Below are 26760 nucleotides of genomic sequence, written 5' to 3'. Positions count from 1 at the left end.
TCCTCTGGCAGCAGCAGTGTGAGGATTAAAGGAAAATCCTGACCTCCTCATCCACCTCTCTCTAATGCCTCCGCTCATTTTAAATGGCTTCTCCAAAAACTAACTGGCTGGATTAGTGCTCAGGTGCACTCCCCATCCTCCGCCCACGAAACAGAACCTCATGTAGTAGAAATGCATGCACATGCAAAGCTGCACTAACACACACAGAAGAATCTCTTAATTTCTTTAAGCCATCAATGATCTTTGTTCCCTCAGGTCTCCAACCAACTGTACCATTTACGTTCATTGATTACGCTGCAGTGAGTACAGTCCAGTGAGGGTTAAGGGAGAAAGAGAGAGTGGGTGAGGATGACAGTTCACAGGATATGCTGATATTCAATTTACCTACCTTGAACACACACACACCCCCACACCACTCCCTACACACTCAAAATTCCACCAGCGGGGCAGAAATGCTCACTCCTGTCTGTCTCCCTGCCGGAGTCGCTGGCGTAGCACTTTTCACCGTTTTCATCGCCATTCTTAACCTTTATCTCACTCCTCTCCTCCCATCGTCTCCTGTCCTCCTCTCTTTATCTCTCCCTTTCTCTTCAAACAGGCTCCTCACAGGGAAACAAGGTTGTAAAGGTGGAAGATGCTGATATTGTTTGGCCTATGTGTGTGTGTGTGTGTGTGTGTGTGTGTGCACTCTACATGCAGTAGTATATAAGAGAGCCTAGGGGCTTATATCCCTGGGAAGATTTTGGCATACTGCCAGCTGAATGGCACTGGTGGAGGCACTTGTGTGCATGAGTCTATTGTTTTTGTGCCTTTGTGCCTCTGTTGTACAGTATAAATATTTCAAGATGATTGCAAGCTTCCTCAAATGAAGATTTCAAGGTTTTTACCACCATTTTATGCCACTCTGAAAGTAGCATGAGACCAAATTTAATAAACAAGACAACAATTACAACTCTAGACCTATCGGAGCATAGATCTGAACTGAAATGAGAGAGGGTCGAATTCTCACTGGTCTACCAAGAAACATTTTAAGAGATCAAAAAATCAATTAAAACATGTGAAGACATCAGAAAAAGACTCTTTTTAATGCAACCCTACATACAATACCCTGTATTGTATTTGTGTCTTACTACAGCATCACCGTATGGCCTGTCTTGTCACAAACCTGAATCGTTGCTGTCAGGAGAAACCCAGCATGCATATTTCATTCACACCCACCTATTAGTTATGTATGGAAGACTAGGTAGGTACACCGGCACTACGGCCGTTTGTCTTTCTAATGGAGGGGCGAACAGCAGCAACTACAGGCAGAACAACTCTCATGCTCCTTTAATGGGAATGAATAAAGGATGAGTCGAGGCTCAGACACCAGGTTAAGACGCTGTTTAGCACCTCTGGCCCAGCGCCCAGTGTTAGAGGCAGGGATGGAGGGAAGGAGAGGACAGAGAGGGATGAGAGGAACACATCAGGTAGAATATCTGGAAGCACTCGTGACCTGGTGAATGAGAGAGATATATAACATGGCTTGAGTGTAACACTGTGTTAGAAGAGGACATGTTGGCACCAGTTTTCTGTGGCTACTGTCACTAAACATACAGCATTCAGAAGTTGTAGTGGGATTTTTTCCACAGTAAAGTCTCGCTGAGTAAGAAGCAGAGAAAGCTTCTTGTTGACACTGAGTCTGGTTCCATACGCCTCCACAGACCTCTTCTCTTTGATCCACCTCGGGAGAAAATGAAAGGCATTGAGGGAGGAAAAAAAGAAAAACAAAGAAGAACAGGCCTCTAAACCGGTGCCTTTAAGAAAATGCTGGTGGTTTTGGGGAGAAGGTGAGAATGGACAGGTGGTAGTGGGACACTGTGCCATGGCACATGACAGCTTAATCAGCTATGTCAACAGTCATCCACCGGTGGGCTGAGAGAGCAGAACAGGCTGTGGGATGGTGACTGCTAAACTGCCAGTCTGCTACCTCAGACAGAGTCATAATGGCTGCCACCTGCCCTGGGTTACAGCAAGCAGAGCGGCCTCATGGCAGCAGCCGGCAGCACCTGTGCTCAACAGTCAGGTCACCACATCAAAACAAGCCTGCAGGATTAGACTGCTGCTGGGGGTGGAGACAAAGGGCGCCTGAAGAAGCTGCAGACGGAGAGACGCTTTTCAAGACACTTTTCACTACCCAATAGCCAGAATTGATATTAGCAATGCACATTTCTGTGAGCAACAGCTATATTGAAACTTTTCATTTCGTTAGGTTCAATTTTTTATTTAATGTTTTGACAACACTGTGCTCATGGTCTCGTTAGGTTTAGGCACAAAAACCACTTGGTTAGGGTTAGTAAAAGATCATGTTTTGGCTTAAAATACCTGTTTTGGTAGCCACAAACACAGCTAGAAATTGTCCCAGTGACAGTAAACTCATATACATGTAATGTGAACATGATGTGACACTTATTGTAGAAATGCTAATATGTACCTTATGGCACACTAAAGTGTTAAGTACTGTTTGCTGTTATTAAAAGCTACCCCAACTGTGCACCACTTTTTCCACAAAAAAACTTCTGAACACAGCCTCCTGCACTCTCAAGCTCTCAGAGTGCGGGGAGTATTTGAGGAGCTGTGGGTGATGGCTGCTGCCATGTGACATGGTGTGAGTGCATCTTATTTTAGAGTGAGAGCTTGAGATAAGGTGTTAAAAGGAGAGGAATGCTGAGCTGTCCTTGTAAGCCTCGATGCACAGTGGATGTCATCTCCCCTTAAATTCTTTGATTACATCCACTAAAACATCTCCCCTGTAATATTCTGTCCTTTTCTCTGACTGATCCCGACCTCTCTGCCTTCTTCTATGTCTCTCTGTTTCTGCGTGGCCCACACAGCAGTTTATTTAGCTGCCGTGTTTACATTCCTGTTCAGTCAGCCTCTCCCAGGGGAGGATGACTGGATCTGAGCTCTGTGGCTGAGCCTCTCTCTCATGGCTCAAGTCAGTTACATGATAGTTACAGCAGACAGCAGTGGCATACACATTCAAGAATACAGTCAAGACATGCTGGTATTTTGCTCTGGCTAACAAAGGAAAATTGGGATTATGGAACCAGATTACAAATAATAGTTAACTATAATAAATCCAGATTACATTTGAAAAAATGTATAATTAGATTAAAGTTAATAACATTTTGGATTGCATCTTTAAGATATGGATTTTTACATTTTTTGGAAACAGAGTTGCACATATTATTTATTACACACAGCACCAGTTTGTGCCAGTACTGTTTTTGTAAATTAATTTCATTTGACCACGTGTAAATGCTGAATATTCAAAATGTCTTTTATTTGCATTGAAAATGTTTTTCTAATCCGATCAGCAACTGACTGCATTTCATGTGTAAAATGAAATAATAATTAGATTTTATGGAAATGAGGAGCTGAAATCAACAGCACATCAATCGTAAACGTGTCTCTCAGACATCTTTTTCAAACCTAAATGGGCTGTCCGTCTCTCAGCTGTCCTATGTGGTTAAAGTAACGGTGACAATGGGCGGGGCCCAGGGAGCCTAATTGGATGGAGCTATAGGACGTCCTGAGCTCCCAGGTCCCTGGCACTTCACTGGCCTCATCATTAGACTGACTGGCTCCTGTGGCCTCCGGCAAAGTGCTGTCTGCACGCCCTAATGACCGCTGACTCACTCAGCACGCAGCAGCGCCGCCACATTAGTCCGGCCCAGAATAGCCCCAAATAAAGAGAGATGAGAGGGGAGTGGAGATGTTAGGCGCCCCCACAGTCTTGTAAGACATTACTCCAGGCCAAATAGCATATTGTTGTGTTCAGTTCAGGTCTCCTCTGTTCTCACCTTTTCATGTGCTTAATTCAAGTGTGATTGCATCTATTCTGCACTATTTAATTCATTTTAGTATAAACTCAGTTGCTGTCAAAATACGTGCTGCCTGTGTAGAATTGTTCTCCCTTAGATATAGTGGCATACAAATATGGAAGGACCCATTGTCATCTCTAGAAGTTTTTAAAAGCAAATTGTCAACACGTTGTATTAATGATGTCTAATTATTTCTCATATATGAATGTCAGGGGTGTCCAAACTTTTCCCTCAGAGCACCAAAACTGAAATATAATGGAGGACCACGAGGCAAAAGCAAAAAAATGATCTTAACCTGTCATGTTAAGATGCAAAATGGTACCAATGGAAGCCCAGAGAGGCAACTGATATGGACAATTCTGGAGTTCCATTTTGTAAAATAGTTTTCTCTCCTGAGTGCTGTGTTTATGTGTTTAAGAACTGGTGAAAAACTAATGCACTCATTTTCCCAATATGAATGAGTTGATTTTCAGTGGCAATTATTCAGACATGTGAAATGAGAAATGTGTTGACAAGAAAACTGTTTACCTTGTCTCAAAATCAGCTGCAGTAAATTGCAGCTGCTAGCTGTTGCTTCATATTTAGCTTCCAAACGTGACAGTGGTCTTGATCTTCTCATCTACTCTTAGCAAAATAGCAAATGACAATGTTTCTCAAAATACCTAACTATTCCTTTAAGTGCCAGAGCTAGAGTAAGTGACTGAGTTCACTAAATGAAACACAGTGTGAGACAATATAGAGCCTGGCTCAGCAGATAGCTATGGGTTAACCAGGCTGTAAAACCCACATGATGGCAGGACAGAGGACTGCTCTGTGTTCCACTGACCATGGGGGGTAGGAGGAAGCGAGTGAGAGAGGGGCACGGAGACAGGGACAGTTTTGTTCTGTTGTCCGTCCAATCAGCGGAGAGCAGTAAACCTCCTCAAGCAGCACAGCTTCCAATTTAACAAGTGTTCACTGCACTTCATAAAGGAGGTGACAGTATGAACTGTTCATCTGACACTAAACTGCAATTTGATAACAAACGAAGATTGTTTTAATTTGACTCAGTGTTCATATTGTCAATGTGTGTATGACAGAGAGAGAGAGAGAGAGAGAGAGAAAGAAAGAAAGAAAGAGAGAGAGAGAGAGAGAGAGAAAGAAAGAGAGAGAAAGAAAGAGAGAGAGAGAGAGAGAGAGAGAGAGAGAGAAGACATCTGCTGGAGATTTGGGACAGGGTGATTTCACCTTCTGTCAGGAGAGAGAAAGACAGAAAGAGAGGGGGAGCGAGTGTGAAAGAGACATGGCCTGTCTTAGATACACCGACTGAGCGCAGTATCAGCCAAAAATACTCCTCCTAACAAGTCAATACTGTGTATTGATTACTTCTGCGCAGGGCTTATGCAACATCACCACCTCAGTGTACAATTATGGTGAAATCAGTGTGTGCAGGCAGGGGTTTGCACAGAACCTGCTTTGCCCTGTAGAGACAGGAAGGCAAACTCTCGTGTCCTTAAATCAGACGGCACAATGTGAACTAATGGCCTGGAAAAACTGAGAGAACTGTGCTCGCATACACCCGTATATAGAGACAGATGCAGTACAAGGGAGGCAAGAGGAGACGCAGGGACACAGGCATGCTAAATGTTTGCAGGGTTCTGAGAAGGCCTCAACGATGGAAATGACCTAGTGATGAGAAATATTCTGCATCCATGAATCTAGAAGATTTAGAGAAACATGGAGCTGAGCTGAGGTGGACGACAAAAGTGTTGGTGAGACACTTCTGAGCAAGATGCAATCACCTGAAGTCATCGCTGTCCATCCCTCCTCTCCTCACCTGCTACTCCTTCTCTTCCATCATCAACTCCTGCCCCTCCTCCTCCTCCTCCTCCTCCTCCTCACTGAAGTCCTCTCCTGAAACCCAACGCAGCAACATTTCCATCGGGACTCTGATGTGAGCTCGGAGACAGCGGCGCTTAATCGATAGTGCCAGGTTGCCAAGACAACCTTGATTTCCTGTCGCCGCTTTTGCCGAGCGCCGGTGATTGCGCCGGGTGTCCGTTGCACCTGCCGCCCTCTCCTCCTCCTCCTCCTCATCCTCTTCCACTGCCTCATCAAACGCTCCTTATCCCTCGCCTCCCTCCCTCCCGCCCTCCTGACGCCATATAGCCACCATAGACAAAAGGGGAAGACAGATATACAAAGGAAAAACGGATTAGACCCCAGAGGTTGGGTTTGATCAATCAAAACACTGTATAGAGTGTGAGGCCACATGTACACATTTACACACACACATACACACACACACACACACACATGCAAATACAATTTAACACACACACACACGACCTGTCATCCCTAAAGAAAGCGAGCTGTGACAGCTACCTTGGAGGGTGATGTCATTGCACCTGGGGAGCGTTTACTATCAGCCCCCCTCACACACACACACACAAACATACACATACACACATGCTCTGTGCTCTTTCCTACAGGAGGGGTGGGCACCTCCTGTTTTTTTTTTTTTTTTATTCATTAATGGAGAGCTCATTAATCGTGGCTGATAACGAGGATGTGGGACAGGGACATGATTAAGGGGCTCTCTCTCCTTTTAGCTGGGCGCCCTTGGGGATAAACAGCCTAGGGGGTGTGCATGTGTGTGTGTGTGTGTGTGTGTGCGTGCACGCACGCATGTGTGTGTGTGTGTTTCTGTGTGGGCCGCATGTTAAAACAGGTAAAGGACACACACCCGCTGCTATCTTGAGGACATCTGTGGGATAGGATCCTACACATGTTTTCACTTTTTGGTCATTATAGCCACAGTCAGTCGAATCACTTGTATGCTGCTGAGTCTTTACCTCTGTCTGTGCATTAATCCATCTTCCTTTAAAGATCTACATTTGCCTTTATGAGGATTCCCTTAAGTCTAGGAGGGAGATGGACCAGGGCATCACAGAGAGGAAGTGAGGACTTAAAACAATTCTCTTGTGAGGACGGTGACTCCCCTCATACAGTAACTAGGAGCGTCTTGCGTTAGGAGCAGAACGTCTTAAAGAAAGGGCTTATACTGTTCTAATAGGAGTAGAAATATAAATATTCTGTATAAAAGTAATTCATGTTTTAATCAAGGTCTGTACTTGTGTGCTTTATCTAGTCATTTGTCAATCCAACAGTGCGTCAGGCTGAGATGCAGTCACATTAGTTGCTAGAGTGAACAACATGTATACCAGACTGGGACTCATTTCCCAGTGTCACACATGCTGTAGACTATGAAATTGTTGATTTTAAGTTAAGGGTAGTATGGTTTTGTATTTGCAAGCCTGTGCTTTGTGTGTGTGTTTGTGTGCAGTTTTGCCTGCATTCTCCTGTTTTGTCTGGGGCCCACATTTTCTGTTTAAGACTTAATGTCACTGAGATCCATAAACTGCTTCAGAGTAGATGGTTGCCACAGCAGTAAAGCTATGGACGGGTTCAGGCAAATTTTGAGTTTGATTAGAGCTGCAACGATTAGTCAATCAAAAGAAAATGAATTGCCAGTTATTTTGATAATTGATTAACCATTGCAGTCAAAAATGTCAAACATCTGCTGGTTCCTGATTCTTAAATGTGAGGATGACTGCTTTTTCTTTGTCATTTATGATAGTAAATAAAAGTCTTTGGACTGTTGGTTGGCCAACAGAATCTATTTGAAGATGTTACTTTGGCCTCTGGGTCTGATGTCATGATCAGTTTTCACATTTATGTTTTTACATCTTATAGACAAACAATTAATCAATTAATTATTAAAATAATTAGGCAGGGAGCCAAGTCCAGCCTTCAGGATGTTTTCTGCTACTGTTTTTTCACATTTTTTTCCTGTTAGTCTTTTCCTCACAAGTTGATAACGAGCACCCAAAGCAAAACCCCTGTTTTAGGGGAATGTTTCTGCCAAATTGATGTATATACATTATATACATGTTTTTTGTACAGTTGCAACATAAAGAAATGTAAAAGTGTTTTACATACCACTAGTTTGCTGAAACATACACTGCCAACATTTATTCTGGTGATTGGGTTTCTTGCATACCTGCATATTTGGTCAAGCAGTGTTATATAACTGAAAATATGGTTAGTGCTGGGCTGTGAGGCAGGAGGTATGGTGCATCAAAATAGAGGATACAATAAAAATAAGATGTTTCTGACCCACAAATGTACTGGATGTAACTGATCCACTGCAGGATGTAGTGACGTGTCAGCCAGAGAGCAGAGATCAGTCTGTACATACAGGAGGGCTTTGTACAACAGCAATCGTTTAGTCTTACACACACATTAAATCCAATCTGTCTGGACCAGGACCCTAATCCCCTCTCCACGGCCATGGAGACAGGCAGACAGTAATCCTCTATATTTGTATATTAATAGCCAGAGTCTCAGAGGGGGCCTCTCTATATATTGTGATGTATGTTTTATTAGTTGGTTAATCTGCTTGTCGATCAGCGGACCTGCTCCATTTAAACCTGGGTTTTAATAAAAACACACAGCCAGGCCTGCCTGAGGGATAAGCTCCCCAAGGACGAGGGAAAGAGCATGCCTGGGTTCAATAGACTCATCATCAACAATAAACAGCTTTACATCAATGTTATCTGTCACAGGGCAATACAATTATTAGGTGGAATTCAGCCCCAGGCCTCTGCCCCCTTCCTAAGAAGAGGCTGACCCAAATATAAGCCTGCTACCTTGTTACCATAATGCATGCTTCAATCAGCTCTAATGTCATTTCTGAGCGTGTGCTCTACAATCATTACGTGTGTTCGTAATAATCCATGTTGGCCTGAAAATGTCTCAGTGTCCTCCTGAGGACTTGACCATCAGATACTCAGGTGGAACAGATTTGGTTAAAATGCTTCTGCGCACGTCAGCAGACATGACTGGCGGAGTCAAGGAGAGCACCGGGCTGAGATTCCTTTGGATCTGAATCACGTTGGAGTCGTCTGCTTACCTCTCAGCCTGTCTAGACGCTGTGTCACTGCCACACCCCACCGGACATCTGTCCTGATTCAATAGATTTATCAGACAGCCATTCGATTAGAAGGGCACTGCTTTAAATTAGCTGGGGAATGATGGAGGTGGGCTGGACAGGAGGGCCATTACAGCCTAAGGGACGCTGTCCCTCCTGCTTACCAATGGTCTACAGTCGCCAGCCATCACAATGACGTCGCCAATCATTTCCACTAACAACTGTTGATGCAATTAGATGTCCTATTCCTATGATATTCTCTTTAATACAGAGGTATGTGGCACAGTTTTATGGTCGCCATCAATCAAAGTGACTTCTACTGGGTAAACAAACAAACAGCCTTTAAACATCTGGTTAGGAGAGATAGAGAGAGAGCGAGAGGAGCACCCTGGGGAGGTGTGAGCCATTCCTGTGAGATCTGTTGATTGGGAGGAAGGATGGAGGGAAGCGCAGAAAATGAAACAAAAAAAGAGAGGAAGAACCTCAGAGACAGTTCATACTTGGGTCAGAATTCAGGTGGAGGTCAGGAATGCACTCACAAACCACGCTTAACACACTGAGCCACACACACACACACACACACACATACACACACAAAAACTGTGGCCTTTAAATGCATTGCAGGCGGACCATGTGACTCTCACGGGGTAGTCTCATGGGAGCATCCCCCACCCCTGATCTCCCTGATGGACGAGAACAACAGGAAGTCAGCTTGGCCTGCAACATCACACCACACCACACCTACAGATAACTCTTTCACACACAGTGCATATTAACACTCAAACATTCACACCCATGCAGAAAGCCACACAGATGCCCCTTCCTTGCACCGCCCCAGCCGTCCTCATCATTCATACATTACATTAGCGGCAGCCATTTATCAGTCATCACAGTTAAGTCGAAGTTTAATCCCTCTAAAAGTGTGCTGTGTGATGCAGAAGAATCGATGGCACGTTGCCTGCTGCTGCTGGCGTCGGTGGCGAGCGAGACGCGCTGCAGCCTGGCACTGAAACAAGGAGGGACCGAGGCTGGCAGGGGGTGGGCTTTTCAGTCACTGAATAGCCCTTGTTTATCTAGGCCCCTCTGGGAAGTCAGGACACTGCAGTGAATAGGAGCCAGTTAGCAGCGATGGCATAATAAGACCAGGGGGAGGACGGGGGTCATTGAAATTCTACGCAGGCTACTGTCAAGGCAAACTGGCCCTGCCAGCTGTGGCAGCAACTCAAAGGAGCGAGGGAGCGTTTCTATGGCTGAGGCTTTTGGGTTAACAACACAACATTAGGTGACCGACAAGATTTGATGTGCCACTGCTTACTCATCAAAACTACCAGATGAGAGGTAGAATCTTTCCGAAAAACTGTTTCACTAAAGCTGAACAAATGTGGCTAATTCAAGTCGTGAACTTCCTCAAAAGAATGACTCTGACATGACAGGCAAACAGAGCAGACCATTTTCTCTTCAGGCCTGTGTGTCATACTGTGTCCAGGCACTCTTTGCTCTTTATGGGCAGGTCAGAAGTGACTGGAAGCACTGAGAGTCATTGGGTTGACAAAGTCGGAGAGTTTCCAAGTCTCGACAGGATAGCAAGGTGCTCTACAGATAAAAAAAAAGACCTTTGGTTCTGGGCTCACCCTTCAATTTACACAGCCAAACCTTTAAAATGTGTCTGAAAAGAGATGCTGTTTTTCTTTGCCCTCTGTGTGCTGTGAATCAGACAGCTCTACAGCTCAGCAATAGCGCTGATTCTTTCTCCAGGCTTTCATGTTTTTTCTGCCCCGGTTTGTGGTCTCCGCAGCCCCTGATGAGGAGCCTTAAATAGGCTGCCACAGGTGCTGGGGGCCGGGGAGGTGAAGGAGGGGGAGGTGGCCTGGATGGGAGCAGGGCCGCAGGAAGCCTCTTGTTTTCACAGAGATAAAGGGCTTTCAGGTTGCATCCTGGGCCGTAATCTCTCACACACTTCCTGGTTTTGTTCGCGGTGAGGCAAGAGAAAATGACAAACTAACCTTCGCCCCGAGAGGCTGATCGATAGCTTCTGATGAGACAGGATGTGTGTCTGGCGTTGGTGGGTTTGAAGAGCATAAAATGACAAAGAGACAGGCCGGATTTGATTTTGAGCAGTGTTCATTAATTGTCCTTGATCAGAGGCTGATTTATGGGTTCATTTATTCCGAGTGCTGCTTCATTACCGATGATGATTATAAAAGTGTGCATATAATTTCTTTCCTGACCTCTTCATTTGCTTTTAGAGCACAATTAACATTGTTCCACGCTCTTACATCCTAATTACAGAAAAGATAACGCACCTTTCCTTCAAATTCAAGTTCCTTCTTAACCAGTCACTTAGTGCTGGCCTTGTGTTTAAAAAGACCCATTTACTAGAAATTTGCATGAAAGGGGTTTATTGAAAAGTTTGCATTGAGGAACCACGCAAAGTTTAGAAGAACAGGAAACACATTCACACATTCAAGGCAATAAAAGCTCACATTCCTCCTCTTTTCTCTGCCGTGCTCACATTTTCTCTCTCTATTCTGAACATGTCCTTCTTGAGAAGGCCAGCGTTTGACCGTGAGCCACACCCTGTTCTCCTGCCAGAGGAAACTTTCAATCTCTGCCTCCCTCCCTCACTCCGGCTGTAGCTCTGGCTCTCTCATACTTTTGTCAGGTGTTATTTATGAGTGCTGTATAGCTGAGTTGCTGCATGCCTACAGCACCTGCTGGTGTTGGAGAATCAGAGCCAAGGCAGCTGCCAGAGAGACGAATAGGAGGAAGAGAGACAGCAGAAAGAAAAGAATACAAAGAGGAGCCAGAGTGTGACACTTTATGAGAAACAGAGAATCGGAGGATCACAGAAGGTGGAGGCTGTAGCATGTGGCTTTGTAGATGTTGTAAGCACAGTGGCATGCAGCTGACACATCATACAACGAATGATGAGTGTTCTGATGAGAACAGTTGGACAAAACAAACAAGTGATGAGCAAACACTAATTAATAGTGTCTTACAACTCCAAACGTGATCAATTAAAGGCCATGCTTCATTGACTTGCAAGCAAAAGTGCCGGCGGCAGTGAAACAGGAGAGGGGAGGGCTCTGTCAGCACGAGGAGGAAGACAGATGTACCATCGCCTGGCTGTGGCGATCCGAGGGGATCTGCTCCCTCTTCATTCACTACGCACACATCACTGTACACCCACACATGTATTTATGGAACGTGCTCGGGGAGGCCCCAGTGTGTTTAGACAGTAAACACCTGAACACTGGCAGCGGTGAGCTGAGCCAGGACAGGTGGGCTGAGACGGGTCAGAGGTCACTGGCTTAATTCCAGTTCCCAGTGTAAAAAACTGCACCATGTACTTTGCTCTGGAAAGCTGTAGATTGTGTGTGACAGGTGCTTGTGGGGGTGGACAGCCGAAGTTTACAGGCTGGTCAACAAGAGCAAGATCCCAGACATAACCCTGCTGTGCAGACAGAACATCAAGCCTGAATGGTTCAATGTGACACTGTGTTTCCTTTGAAATGATTTCTTTTGCTTTTAGAACAAATACTGTACAGAATCTTAAATAGAGTAAGGTGGTCTCCTAACTTAGCAGTAGTATAGCAATAGAAATATGAAGTAGTACGTTAAAGGAGGCTGCTTGGTAATGCTAAGCTACATCAGGCCTCTGGAAATATGCAAGAAGCGATCCTCAAACCCTGTTCAACTTCTCCTCTGATCCACCAACTGAGTACCAAATATTCTCTAATTTTAGAGAGACGTAAGGTCCCAGAGCCAGAGAGTTTGTGGGTAGGGCAGCCCACTTCTTTAATCCTTTCAGTGGACAAAAAAAACCCCAACACCCACCAACATCTGGCTCTTTCCTTTAATGTGAATGTGAACAATCGACATTCTCTGACACACAAGAAAATCAGAAGGGCAAACTTGCTCTGGATCTATTTAGATATATGGGCTCTATGTACAACTTTGAACAAACAGAAGAGGAGTGCACCTGTTAATGAATCCATGTATGTATTTAAGCAATACTTTGGAGAAGGAGCACTGACACTCAGGTGGTGGGAGTGGGAAACATGTGGAGTGATGTAACACAGAAATAACGTGCAGGTAATTCTCTAACAGGGGCCAGCCCTGTTGAGTCTCTGCAAGGAGAAACTCCAAGAAAGACACAACTGTCTGGAAATACAGTAAATGTCTGGAGTTGGTTAAAGTTGTTCTGAAGATACTAAACATCAGATGCTGTTATTTTGATGCCCTTAGCCTTTTTGTTCAGGCACTGTTTTGTGTTTGTCATCCACAGAGACATACTGTAGCTCCTTTCTTATAACAGTCTATGAGTGTGTCTAGGCTTGGCTGCCCCCTTTGGTCAGGTCACACTAGCGGGGTCATGGGGAGCTCAACAAAACACTCATGAGTTAAATGGGGCGATGCGGATGCTCCGTGAGGCCCCCCCCCCCACCCCCGTTTTCAGGCTGCCCATTCTCCTCTCATTAATCCTGTGTGGATGTTTATCCATGTTGACATTCAACATAGCAGCCTGCCTTCTCTCTGACTAACAAACAGGGTGACTCAGGTTTTTTTTCTTTTTGCCGGAGTTGTCACAGGGCTAGCCTAGCCTAGCTCAATGCACATGCAGGCTTGAGGGATAGAGGGACACTCAATTTGTTAGTCACATCACAGCCAGGCTGTGCAACTGAAATCAGTATGTGAATATGGATGCGTACCCCCTCAGGAGGGTCATTATCAGTTCTGTGTGCTGCGGAGAGGAAAATCAATATGGTCATCATAACGGCCTGGCAAAACGCCAGCCACTACACTGTGTTCAAAGCACAATACATGGCAGCGGATTACTCCTCATCTGATGTCATCTCATTTCATCCCTGTAGACAGAGACACTGTGGGACTGTAATAAGGTCAAGCACGTTTAAAAGGGATGAGACATCCAACATCTATGACACAAAATAAGCTAAGAAAGACACACAAAGTGACAGTCAGGTGGTCTGAAGTGAAGTTACAGCAGAGGTTTGCCCTGATGAGTTTTTGCCACAAACACAAGCTGGCCTAAGAGCCCCTCACCGGGCCCGCCTTCTGCCTATTGTGTCGGTCCAGTCTTTTTCATTAACCGCTCCACTGAGGACCACAAGGAGGGGAGGGGATGGATGGGCGGGAAGGAGATGGTGGTGATGATGGGGGACGAGGAGGGGTCTGCAGACAGACCCAAAGGGACCTGAAGAGCAGCCACCAAATGCATGATTAAAAACACACATCAACAGGCAGCGATGGGCACACCGTACACAATATTTACCTCCACTGGGATAGCAATTTAGAGGTAATCTCTCCCTAAATACATATACATATACACACAATACCAAAGAATATTATCTCTCACCCCCAACACTTGTAGGGAGGGGCTGGCATGGAGGGAGAGACCCAAGAGGGAGCAAGGGACAGTTCAGAGAAAAGAAAAGAAAAGAAAAGAAAAGAAAAGAAAAGAAAAAAGAAAAACATAGTTGGAGAGTTTGAGGTCATCCTCACACACACCTGTCTGCCCATGACTCACCGTGCTCTGGAGTCAGGAGAGAAGAGGAGGGCAGAGGAGGCTTTTCTGCTCAGTTAGCTTCCATGATACACTTAAGTGAGCTCTCCTCCCTACATGGACTGCAACAAGTATGTGCACCTCTATCTGTGTCACTATCAGTGTTTAGGGCCGGAGCTGCTACAGACCAACACAACTGACTCAACCATAATTATGCCAGTGTGGATGCTGTTCCACATGTTGTCACATCAGGGCAGCAGCTCTGGTTACAACAGTACCTAAAATAAATCCAGGCTGCTGTTGACGGGGGGCCACATTTTGCTCCGGAGTGTTTTTGTTCAGTTCACTGAGCTGACGCGTCGCTACAAGCTCCCACCGCCTCATCCTCAAACAACCCCCTATGTACAATATTTGTGTCCACTCAGGGAGAGTGTAAGCGATGGCTGTGTCACCGTCAGTTAGGAAGCCTCCGAGGCGCACACGCCCGCCATCACATTGTCCTGTCATGCAGATGGACACCTCATGGCCCATACTGAGGATTTGGGGAAACTCCTGCCAACTGTGCCAAATTAAGCCTTCACCTTGACATTAAAAACAGCATGCTGGGTAGTGCACATCATCACTTTAAAATACACGGGACAGAAATGCCACGGGGATGCGTTGGCGGTAACGTTAAGGAAAGCGAGCATGACGCAGATGTAAGCTACATTTCCGAGACAAAAATGTCAAACAGAGAGCTGCAAAGCAGGCCCTTGAGGGCCCGAGGGCTGCGTGAGAGAGGGATTTGATGAATTCTGTGAACGTTCCACGGATTCCTCCCTCACGGGGACCTTTGGGAAAAGAATGGGTCATATGCAAATGGCATGCACAGTATGGAGGAGAAGTTTCCCACAAGCTGAGTGTGAAAAGGGCTCTCCCTCCCCATGCCGGGCCCGCTGAATGGGCCTTTTCTTCTGCCACTGAAAGTGTATGAGGTAGAGCAGGCAAACTGCAAAGGTAACTAGGCTCTTTCTCCTCAGGCTTTCTCACTAAAGCCTGAACACACAATGGTTCATTTAAGCATTCAGCCACACAAACCCCAATAAAGCACATCCAAGCGCAGTTAAGGGGGTTACTGAAACTGACTCTGGGTTTAAAACTCCTTCTTTACGGAGGGAGAGCACCTTTTTATAGGCTAATGCTCTCAGCCTCCATGGGAGCAGCTAATCATTAAGCTGCCTTAACAGAGGTGGGAGTGTGGTCGTACATCACATCATTTTAATTCCGCTGAATGGTCAGATGAGGACAGGCCTTTTCCCACCCTGATGGACACGTTGATGGATGAAGCTTAGCCAGAAACCAAACTTTTTTTGCAGGCGGTTAATAAAAAAAACAACAACAAGTGAATGGTTGTGGTCTGTACCTGTACGTGGTCCTAAGTATATTTTGTTATGATAATGAACAGTATGCTCCAAGTATGGCACCCACATACACAGGTCTGGAAGATAGCTGCCATGTGTGCTGCGCTTTTCATCTGCCAGCCCCTCAGTTGTCACCTGTTGTAAAATTCTTCAGTCACCTCAGCCACTTCTCACAGTCTCTCCACCCCCCCATTCCACTCCACAGGAACACGGAGCCCACAGTTAAAGGGGTCAGGGAGGAATAGATGGAGCAGAGAAAAAGCTGCAGCTCCAACACTCCCCCCACCCCCCTTCTCTCCCCCTTTTATTGAACAGACTTAAACACAAACACAATTGGACATGCTGGAAGCCACACAATGGCACAGGGGGGGAAAGTGAAGTCATACTCTGCGCACGCATGGGTGCCTAGGTCAGGGGGCAATCAACAGCACCCCGGCTACTGTGTCTTAACCCCCAAATAAAGGACAAGCTCTGGAAGGAGGAGTGAGAGGGAAGAGACGGAGGGAGAGAGAGCGGAGGCGGGGGGGATTTTCTTCTTACTTGGCACTTTCAAATGAAGCTGCTGAGGAAGTTGGTGAAAAGCAGCGAGATAAATGAAAAATGTCATCCTCTGCTAAACTCTTCACACAACAGGGGTGGACCTCTTTAAAATGTAAACAGATGTCTTTTAAAACACTGGAGTGGCATGTGGAGCTCCGGAGCCACTCCCCACCTCCTCCACAGCCTCCATATGTATCCCCAAACATTGTTTCACCACACAAACTGTAGCTATAGCTTAAAAAAATGTATTGTTCTCCCACAAGCTTACAGCATGTGGTTGTATTCAATCGTTTCTAGACAGGGTGAGTGAGTCCAGGGCACTAAGTATAGTTTAAGTATAGTTTTACCAGGCCAATAAACATGCTCTTCAGCATTACATGAGTTGTTGCCAAGTGCCAAGCCCACAACCTCATTTTCTTTATTTGACGGATGATTCATCAAGGTGTGAGTGTGTGTGAGAGCATGCCTCAGAAAGAGACAGAGAGAAACAGATTAGGGGATGAGACAAATGATCCTTATTATATTATCAAATAAACAGAAATCTCAGCTACCTGTATGTCCACTTATTTCAAGGTGTCTCTGAAACACTGTTCTGAACACATCAGCTCTAGCTCTTGAGCGTGGGTACAAAGCTGTCAAAGCACAGCCATGTTTATTTTTGCAAAGAATGTTAACACTGGGCGCGTTCTTCTATTCCCAAATTGCTGTGTTAAATTACGGTCGCAGGGATCGGCTGCTATTCCTGAGAGGAGCTGACTGGCGAGAAGCGACAAAGGAAGCTGTAGTATCCCGCCGATTGCAAACACCTGTCGTCCTGCGGGCTGTTAACACCTCTCTGTTTACAGCAGGGAATGGTGCTCACCTTGATCTCAGCTGCTCCTGCTTGCCAGGGACCTGGCAGAAGCCACTGACCATAACAAGCTGGGCACAACTTAAGGGCTTGCTTAATTACAACAGCCTGAGAAATAGTTATTGAAACTTTTTACAACACTAAAAGAAGCCAATGGGGTGGAGTTGGTTCCTGCAAAGACGGCAGCCTGTATTAAAGGAGCACGATGTAGTTTTTGGGGAGAAATGTTAATCAGAAGAGAAAAATCTCCATTGATACGTTTCATTCCTAAACAAACTAAATTCGGAATAAACTGAATAAACAAACTGATCTTAAAGGACAACACAATTTCATTCTGTTTTCTCTTTGTTTTTATGTGGCGGACCCTGCCACCTTTCTAGCTTCAAACAGTGTTCTGGGGACCTTATTTCTGAACAAATATTTCTGAGTTTGTATTAATACCTTATCAATATTGTAAAGATTACCTTTTTTGAGTTTCTGAATTTCTTTTCCAAAACTACATAGTGCACCTTTAACCTCCCGGAAAAATGTCATAAAAACAAGGCTGTGACACCAGCCTTCATCTAACTTTTACTGAAGAATTCCCTTCAAAAAGCAGAGAAGGTGATTTACATGACACATCAGCAGCCTTGTGGCAGGAAGTGAGGACTTAAAAGCAGACCTTGATGACTCTTTGAAGCAAATGCAAATGAGGCAAAGTAACAGGGATCACATCTGTTTGGGTTAAGGATGTGACTTTAAATATCAATAGGGCTGTGTCATTGTAGAGAAGCATTTAATAAAACCTTGTTAACTTAAAGCAAAAATGACAGGTAGAAGTCCTGAAGTCTCTCCAGAGTAAATAAGACTACCTTTCTCTCAGGAGGCAGAGACATATCCACACCTTGACAGCGGACCGTTATCTGAGGTGTGTCCACACCGTCCACATATTTTACCGCACACGTGCCCCAGGGACGAAATGAATAACTGAACGCACGACATCCGAACCGAAATGGCAGATGAAAACACGGACAGCAGCCATGTAAAATGTGGCACTCTTGCCATCAGTCATCGGGTATCCACAGAAGAAAACACCGTTGTCTTTTCTCCCACGAATTACCGCTTTTAGCACAACAGGAAGAAGCTAATGACACAGGTTTGTTTTGACAGAATAACACTGAATTTCCAGCATTACCCCAGTTCCTCTCAGCTACACTGGGTGGCACAACACATGAGCATGACTAGTTGATAGACAACACATGTTGTCAGAGCCGCGACAAAAAAAGGCTTCCTCTCACAGTAAAATAATTATAAATAGTCACGGCCGTGGTTTCAAAAATGTCGCTTAACTGATCCACAACGACCCACGACGTAAATATCCTACATGCAAAGACCAGACAACAGACGTGAACAACTCAACAAAGTCCTCACATTCGCCTTGAAGTTACGCAAAATTAAAAAAAAACGGGAGCTACATCGAATAACACCGTGTCCTTCCACAGACACTTTTATTCTACTTTGCAACGGTACAAACACTATTTCCACACCACAGTGAGGTGGCCGAAAACCCGCTGAGCTCCGCATAGCTACCGAAACGCAGTGTGTGTACGTATCGATAAATATCACACAGGCTGTTAAAATAGGGAATAACGGGCTCCAGGAGAGCCGCCTGGAAACACTGAGTGTGGTCAGAGGTTCGCTCGGTCTACAAGAATCAGGATTCCCAGCGCGCGGCTGGAGAGGATCCGCTGTCCTTATATGGGCTGCTCACACAAACAGCGCGTGAGATGTCCCTCGTTCTCCGGAACCTCTTGTTACCCCATCCATGTTTCTGTGGAGCCTCTGCCCGGACTTTACTGTCAGAGAGCCTGGTCAAACATTTAAGGTGAGCGGTGTGAGCAGCGGGACTGAAACACTGTGATAAGTTGAAATGTAAAGATGAGAGAGCGGCTCAAAACGGGCTTTAACACAACAACACGCATTTCTTCTCCTTTCTGCCATTAAACACCGTCATGGTGTCTCTGATAATATACAGATAATGTGAGCCCGGAGCAGGCGGGATTCAACCCGACAGGACGTGTTCTGTCAGCCCGGGTAGTGCAGCAACAGTGTCCTATCGCTACCTGCTCCGAGTGAGAGAAAGAAAGACAGAACAAACCAAACAGTTGTGTTTCCTCTGTCCCAGAAACACAAAGGACGGCAGGAGAACAGTCATATCTAATGCTTTTCTTTTTTATTCTTTCTTTAAAACAAACCTGTCGCAATAACAGTCAGGTAGCCTGCCTCCCGCAGAAACAGGTCCGAGTTTGGTGGTGGGCTCAAAAACTCGACAGAATAAAAGTAAATCAATGAATGTAGAGTGTGTAGAGAGGGTCAAAGTACATTTAAATGATTAAAGAGGTGTAAAGTGAAGACAAAAGCTGCTCCGCTCATTACAGGGTGAGGTGCGTATAACGGTCTCCGGTGCAGCGGACCGCTAGGCGGTGGGAGAGACGCGACCCAGGTATAACGGTACACCACACAGGGCTGTGATACAGCGCTCACTTGCTACTTCCCAGCACTTTCTGCTACTAAAAACCGGACTTTTGGGCCGCCAAACTTTCCGGTGAAATTACCGGGGGACAGAACAGCCTCTAAACCGTCTCCCTGAAAGAAAAGCTCCGCATCGGAAGTACTTTTACTCACCGTTGTTCCTCCTCGGGTTCGCCTGCTTTCTGCGCTTACACCTGGGGCCATCCGCCATGATCCTTTCGTTGTGTCTAAATGCTGCTGGAGAGTCACCTCCTCTCTCACCCCCTCTCCCCCTCCTCCTCCTCCCTCCCTTTCACCTCCCCTTCTCCGCACCTGGTTTACGACACTCAGCTTTACGACATCACCTTCCCGCACCTCCCCGACCCACGCTGCCAGAACCGCTCAGTCAGTCCTGGAAGTGAGAGGGATGGCTGCGTGTACAGGGTACCTGGCCAGCCTCTGAGAACTGTGCGCTCATGTATAATGCAGCTATTTCTTCCTGTCATGAGTAAGTGAAAGGTAGAGGTGATGGTGGTTAAAGGGTTGTGTTCATATATACTGTTCATCACATGATAAGCTACACTTTAGTCCTTTTCAGTTAGTCTTTGTTACCTGAGCACAATGCAGGCTGGAAATGTAATGAATATATTTTTATTCAGGGATATTTTTGGGGGCTGGTTGTCTAAAAAATAAAATACTTTAAAGATGGGCATATTTATCACTTTCTGTCTCCTACACACACATACAGTTTATAAGTAATTAGTTGAAGATTAATTATTTTATGACATATAATCAGTGATTGACAATCATTCATTCATTCATTTATTCATTCATTTATTCAAGCACCTTCAAATATGACATTTTGCCACCCGTTGACCCACTGACCTACGTGTCATGCTTGTGTCCATGTGCACCTTTGTGTGTGTTGCACAGTAGGATAGCAACACACCAGACAGAGGGTGTGTGTGTGTGTGTGTGTGTTTGAGAGGAAGAGGTCATGAGACTGTCATCACTGATTCAATCCTCCACCTAAAGAAAGACCCTGCTGTTCTCCTGATCCCAGCTCACTGCAGCGGTGATGAAGAGGACACGGACAGACCTCTATGTACAAACACAACACACACACACACACACACTGGGCTCTGTGTAAATAGAAAAGGAAAATCCAGGATCACATGTTTGAGGTGAATTCTTCAGGACAGGAAAGATGAAGTTTATAAACCCGACACAGAATGAACTGATGCTTGAGGTCCCAGGACATGCAATTATAGGTCAGAGGAGCGGCGGTTGCTGCTATTCTTGAAGCAGTAAGGTTTCTGGTGCCTGGACCTCTGGTATGTGAGATGTTGTCATCATTCAGTCTATTGTGGCAGCTAGACTGTGTGACCCAGTTCTGCCTCAAGTTGGGTGTCCTGTATTGTCAAGACAGGCTGTTCAATGAGGCCACTACATTTCATCATATATCCAGGTATTATGTCACATTGATATAACTCTACATCTCGAGTATTTAGGTAACTAGAATGGCACTCAGTAGAGTGCATAGCTCAGCCAAGGCCCAACAGTCCCCTTCAATTCAATCAAGCCCAATATCAAAATCTAAATGTTAAACCAACCGTAACTGCTTAACCATAATTTAAGCTCAGCAGATCAGTAACAGCCATCCACAGGACAACAAAACACTGCAGATGGAATCATAATCTCCATTGTTTTGTGGAAGAATAACAGATAGTTAAAAAAGAGGAACAATGTTAAAGACTTGTTAATCATTTTAGATCACATCCATGTTCACATTGTGCATGTATTTAACAACTATATTCCAAAAAATTACAAATAATGTATTTCTTTGTATTTTTGTAACAATATCCATTCATGTCTTTGTCCCATCACACAACATGTCATGTGTGCTTAGGTAAGCTCAACCAGTTCTACCATGTCAACCAGCTGTCAATCACTCTTTAACTTGAGAGAGTGGCAGAGCCCAGATGTGCTGCTGGAGCAGTGTGTTTCACTGTTTACTGTACAAAAACACACATTTATAACTTCATTCACTGATTTGGGTGAAACTGGATCATATGTTGTGGTGTTTTCAGGTTTTGGTCCTCTAGCTGCTCTGCCTGAACCCTCTGTGATTTACCAGTGAGTTTTATGATGAAAGTACATTTTGAACACTTTTTGCTAAAGTAACCGCTAACAGTGGCTAGCTGTACCAAGTGAACACGGCCAGTGTCGGGTCCAAACAAAAACTCCAAGACCAACTGCAGTCTGTTTGACCACAGGGAGTCCAGTACTGAGGTGGTGTACAGAGTTTAGCTGCTGTTACACATTTAAAGCTTGCTCGTTTAGTCATGCAGCTAACGTTAGCGGCCCTATTAGCTGACTATTGTGAGGCAAGAAAACCACCTTGGTACTGTATCCCCTGTCGTCAAATTGACAGCCTTCTGTCTCGGATGCTGTGTAAGGTTCCACTCCAGCCACTTGGACCGGCCACCAAATCACTTCATTGGCCATGTTCACTCGGAGCTCCTGGCGACCTGGTCAGACAGAGTCGGCCACAATGTAGCTGCATGGCAGGGGGGCGTGATTTATATTCAGGGCTAACACTGTTGGCTTTCCGTTTCATGCAGAATTTATCCACACCCTGATTTAATGCAAACTATTCTGGGCCGAGACCCATCCTCCATCCAAGTTTTGTGAAAATCTGTTCAGTAGTTCTTGTGTAATCCTGCTGACAAACCAACCAACCATCCAACAAACGGGCACAGGCGAAAACATAACCTCCTTGGCGGAGGTAACAATCTCCTCATGGCTTGACAATCAGTGTATCATTCAGCTTCATGTGACAGCTTGTATACAGAGGATGGCAGATCTCTGGGCTGAATAATTCAGTAGCAGCACAGCACTCCAGCTCTCGGGGCAGGCTGCCCAGACAGAGAGTAATAACTTTAGCATAAACAACACCTCCAAACTTGCTCCAGGTGGCCTCTTCCACCAATAGACAGCCTGCTTGAGAGGGATTGGTGAGGGGAGGGTGCCCAGAAGCTCTCTCTCTGCCATCCTTGATGAAAAAGGCCCCAGAAACAGTCGATATCAGCAGAGATCATTGATGAGACACTACGTTAACTGTGCAGTCCTAGTGGTGTTCCCTGCACAGCCAGCCTGGAAAAATAGGATGCTCGTTATCCAATGGAAAGTCCGATCTTTCCCATTTTCCTTGGATCATGGCGCTATTAGCATGAAGTCATTTTTCAGCGTCTGTGGAAAACAAAGAATAACAATTATACGACCACTACTAATATGAAATAGCCTGAAGACATCTCTGATGTGTTTCAGAGGAACTGGAGTAAAACAGGGTGATTTATTTTCTCTGGCAAATCTCTGTGTATTTTGTGCTGAAGAAAATTCATACATCAGCAAATGAGAAATACACCGAGAGCTGCTGCTTATGTTGTTAGATCCAAGCAGGCTTCCTGACGGCCCCTGTATGAGTTGGATGAAAGCAGGGTCAGATTAGTCAATTATAAGACATTGATCTAATTTCACGAAAACAGCCACCTCACACTAAAACTAATACCTGAGCTAATAAAGACAGAGGGCTTTTTTAATCATGTACACCACCCCCAAAGAGGACATACAGGTGTTACTCACCTGAATAATGACATCAGCAATTAAGGCGAGATTACGTCTTAACTAAAATGGGCCATGAAATACAACCAAAGGCTGACTCCTGCTCTTCCTATGGGGAGTTGAAACTGAGGCGAGGAGGGGGGAGAGAGTGAGGGATAAGCAGCCATCCTCCACTACATTAAGGGATCATGCTGCTCCCTGAAAATGAGTATTGATCCTCTTAGGTCCAGGATCGTTTAGGAGATTAATGTGAGTAGTGGTTGAGCTCCACGGTGCTCCACGCGGGACCAGGGGATCAGCTCAGTGGGACGGCCGAGCCAGAGCAGCCTATCGGAGAGTGGGGAAGGAGGGGGTGGGGTGGGGGGGCAGGTTTGTACATCCAGCCACAACCCGCATTTCTCTGTGCCATCTGGGCCGTCAGCTAGGAGAATCAGCTGGATGTTTGGGGGTCAGAGGGGTGGGTAAGAAAAAAGGGGGAAGGTGAGAGAGTGTAAAATAGAAACAGTCTGGGGCTCAGAGTGTCAGAGGCAGGCTGGATGGATGGAAAGAAAGTGAGCGAGTGGAGAAACAGGGGAAACGAGAGTAGAGGAGAGGAACAGAAAGTGCAAAAGGAGGATGACAGAAAAGGTACACCCTGCCCTGCTCCAAATAGAGAGGAGAAGCAGGAGGCAGTGGCAGTGATAGAGAGAGACACAGAAAAGACTAAACTGCTTAATCTCTCCCAAGAGACGGCAGCTAAATGTGAGGTCCTCCTCCTCCTCCCCGTTCCACAGACCAGCAACCCCCACACAGCACTATCACCACCATGGCACTCCGCTCAGCTGCAGTCAAGGCAGATATCCAGCTAAAAGATACACACACACACACCTCCACACACACACACACACACACACACACACACACACACACACACACACACACATTACAAGTGCTCAACTGGAGCCTTCATTGCAACTGATACTGTGGAGAAGAGAAAGATCAATTTCAGCCTTGAAGTGAAGCGTCACACTGCACAAAAAGAGCTGTGAGAATGGAAACAGAGTTCGAAGGGAAACAGCTTTTTGATTTATAAATTCTGCTGCTTTTAACTATCTGGCTCACGGCAAATAAACAGATCTTATTGCAAGCCTGAGAATTTTCTCATGTCTCTCTCGAGAGGTCAAGTCGGCCCCCCTGGGGAAGCTGGTGAAACAAATATCAGCTCAAGTATTCAACAGTAGTTGAATAGATGCTGTCAGAGTCTGAAAGCCAACAATGCAATGTTTGGAGGACTAGATGTCAATCTCTCGGTTTTCCTCCACCAAGCCGGAGAATTCGCAACTCACTTCCGTCTTCTTCTATGGATTTTTCTCAGGACAGGAAGTAGCTGACACACTAGTTGGAGTGAGACACACCCCAAACATCTTAGTCAGGGGGAAAGGTGAATAGGACAGCACCAAAACACTCACTCAGACATCCTAATGGATGTATAATACTCCTCTACTAGTCCACACACAGTTGCATTACTTCCTCAGAAATATAGTCCCAAGTGTACTGGAGCAACAAAGTTTATGAGGACTAACGTTTCCATGTCATGTGCGTATTCATCGGAGTCACTGAGCTTGCTCCAGAGCACTTCAGACTGTATTTCTGAAGTCTCTCCTGATATTAAAATACCCCGTTATTGTTATCAGGCTTGGATTTAGAGACTGCGTCACAGATGGAGGAGACAGTACTTGAGGACAATTTTGAGGTAAAGTTTAAGGTTATACTTAAACTATACCTATACTATACTTTACTTTATGTGTGTATTCCACTATAATTCAGAGAGTTATGTTTTAACTTTTACTCTACTGCATTTATTTTCAAGCTGTAGATGGTGTGACACAGTTGGTGGGTGTAGTCTGATAGAAAGAAAATAGTTCCTACATGAATCTGCTCACAACATGGTCTGTGGATTAACTGGCGTAACTGGGTCATGATTTCCCAAAGTGCCTTCTACTTCCATTATATTAGAGAAAAGGGATACTTTATGGCTGATATCTCCAAAACTCAGCAACTCACACCAAAACAATGTAGATGAATAAATAGCACTATAGGTGAGTGAAAAAAAAAATGGTATTTTTGATTTTGGGTTGAAGTGTCCCTTTACGAAACAGTTTAGCCAAAAATGAAAATTCTTCCACCATCTACTCACCCTACTGCACATTGTAAGTCAGGTGACGCTTCGTACTCCACAAAACATCTCTGGAGCTTCACAGCAAAACATGTGTAATAAACCCAAAAAACATAAAATGGCTCCGTACAGTTTATCCAGTGTAATCCAAGTCTCCAGGACCCCCGAGATCCCAAATTGATTTGAAAAGACGTTATTTACACCCTCAATGCACAGTAGAGCTTGTACACCCACTTCGGACAGGGTGCATGCTAACGCTTTTAGCTTATTAGCTATGGTGAAGATTACCTTTATAAAGGGTGTAAATAATGTCTTTTCAAACCAGTCTATGATCTCTGGGCTTCTGGAGACTTGGATTATGCCTGACAAGCTGTATGGAGCCATTTTATTTGTTTGTTTGTCTTCTTCAGTTGTTTGTTACATTTTAAAACAAGTCCCCAGCTACTTGAGTTGTTTAGCAGAATGCTGCAACGCTGTTTTGCTGTGAAGCTCCAGAAATGTTTTGCGGACTATAAAACTTCAAAACTTAAACTGACATTGAGGTGAGCAGATGATGATTGAATTTCACTTTTGGGTGAACTGTTCCTTTAAGCAACATTTTCTATGTAATGCTGTAAGGCTTTGTGCTAAATTATGTTTGTATGACCACCAAGATCATTTTTTAAACTTATTTCTGAAGTGGCATTTTTTCCCAGTGTACAAAGCTACTCCAGAGCCACAGAAGACATTATAGAGCTGTTGTCACAGGCTAAGTTCGACTCCCATGACAAATAAAGTGATTTTGATTTGTAAAATTGGTGTAGTTCACCTTTAATCTCAGGCAAAACTAGAGGGAACAAAAATGTGTTATTTTATTTCCTTTCTCAATTTTTTTCTTCACCTTATGAGTCAAAAATGAAGATTAGATAACTGTCAGGGAGGATTGGGGGTGAAGACACCCCTTCTGACACTCAGTGTTACACAAACAAACATGAACTCCCCCACTCCCATAATTCCACAGGGGTGGGTGGCCACGGGACTGAGAGCTCCTGACCTGTGGGTGAACGTAACGCTGCCTGTCTCCACGGCAGGCCAAGATATATACTTGTTTTGGCTAGCGAGACGTGTGTGTGAAGTTCTGCGAACACATGCATGCACATACACATGAACACACACACACACACACAGCCTCAGGGCTCCAGACAGGCTTGCCCCAGTCTTCTCTCTCCTCTTGTGACTGTCAAAAGGAGACAGCCATCCTCTGGAAAGCCCAGAGTAAATTTATACTGTATTTATTGGAGCGCCTGTTGCATTTTACTGTTCATTTGTCCTTGCGGCTGGAACAGCATTTGTGCGCTCT

General features: G+C 45.1%; 1 protein-coding gene across 1 annotated transcript in view; it reads right to left on the bottom strand.

Annotated features, from left to right (window-relative positions):
• Positions 1-19874, bottom strand: part of zeb1b (zinc finger E-box binding homeobox 1b) — a 54952-nt gene extending 35078 nt beyond the window's left edge. The window contains exon 1 of the mRNA XM_073488315.1: positions 19817-19874. Coding sequence (XP_073344416.1) covers positions 19817-19874 — 58 coding nt within the window. The remainder of the gene's footprint in view (positions 1-19816) is intronic.
• Positions 19875-26760: the final 6886 nt, after the last annotated feature.

The sequence above is a fragment of the Pagrus major genome, chromosome 19 (genome assembly GCF_040436345.1).
Source record: "Pagrus major chromosome 19, Pma_NU_1.0".
In the NCBI taxonomy this organism is placed as follows: domain Eukaryota; kingdom Metazoa; phylum Chordata; class Actinopteri; order Spariformes; family Sparidae; genus Pagrus; species Pagrus major.
The sequence above is the reverse complement of the archived record's forward strand: the minus strand, read 5'-3'. Positions and strand labels throughout refer to the sequence as shown.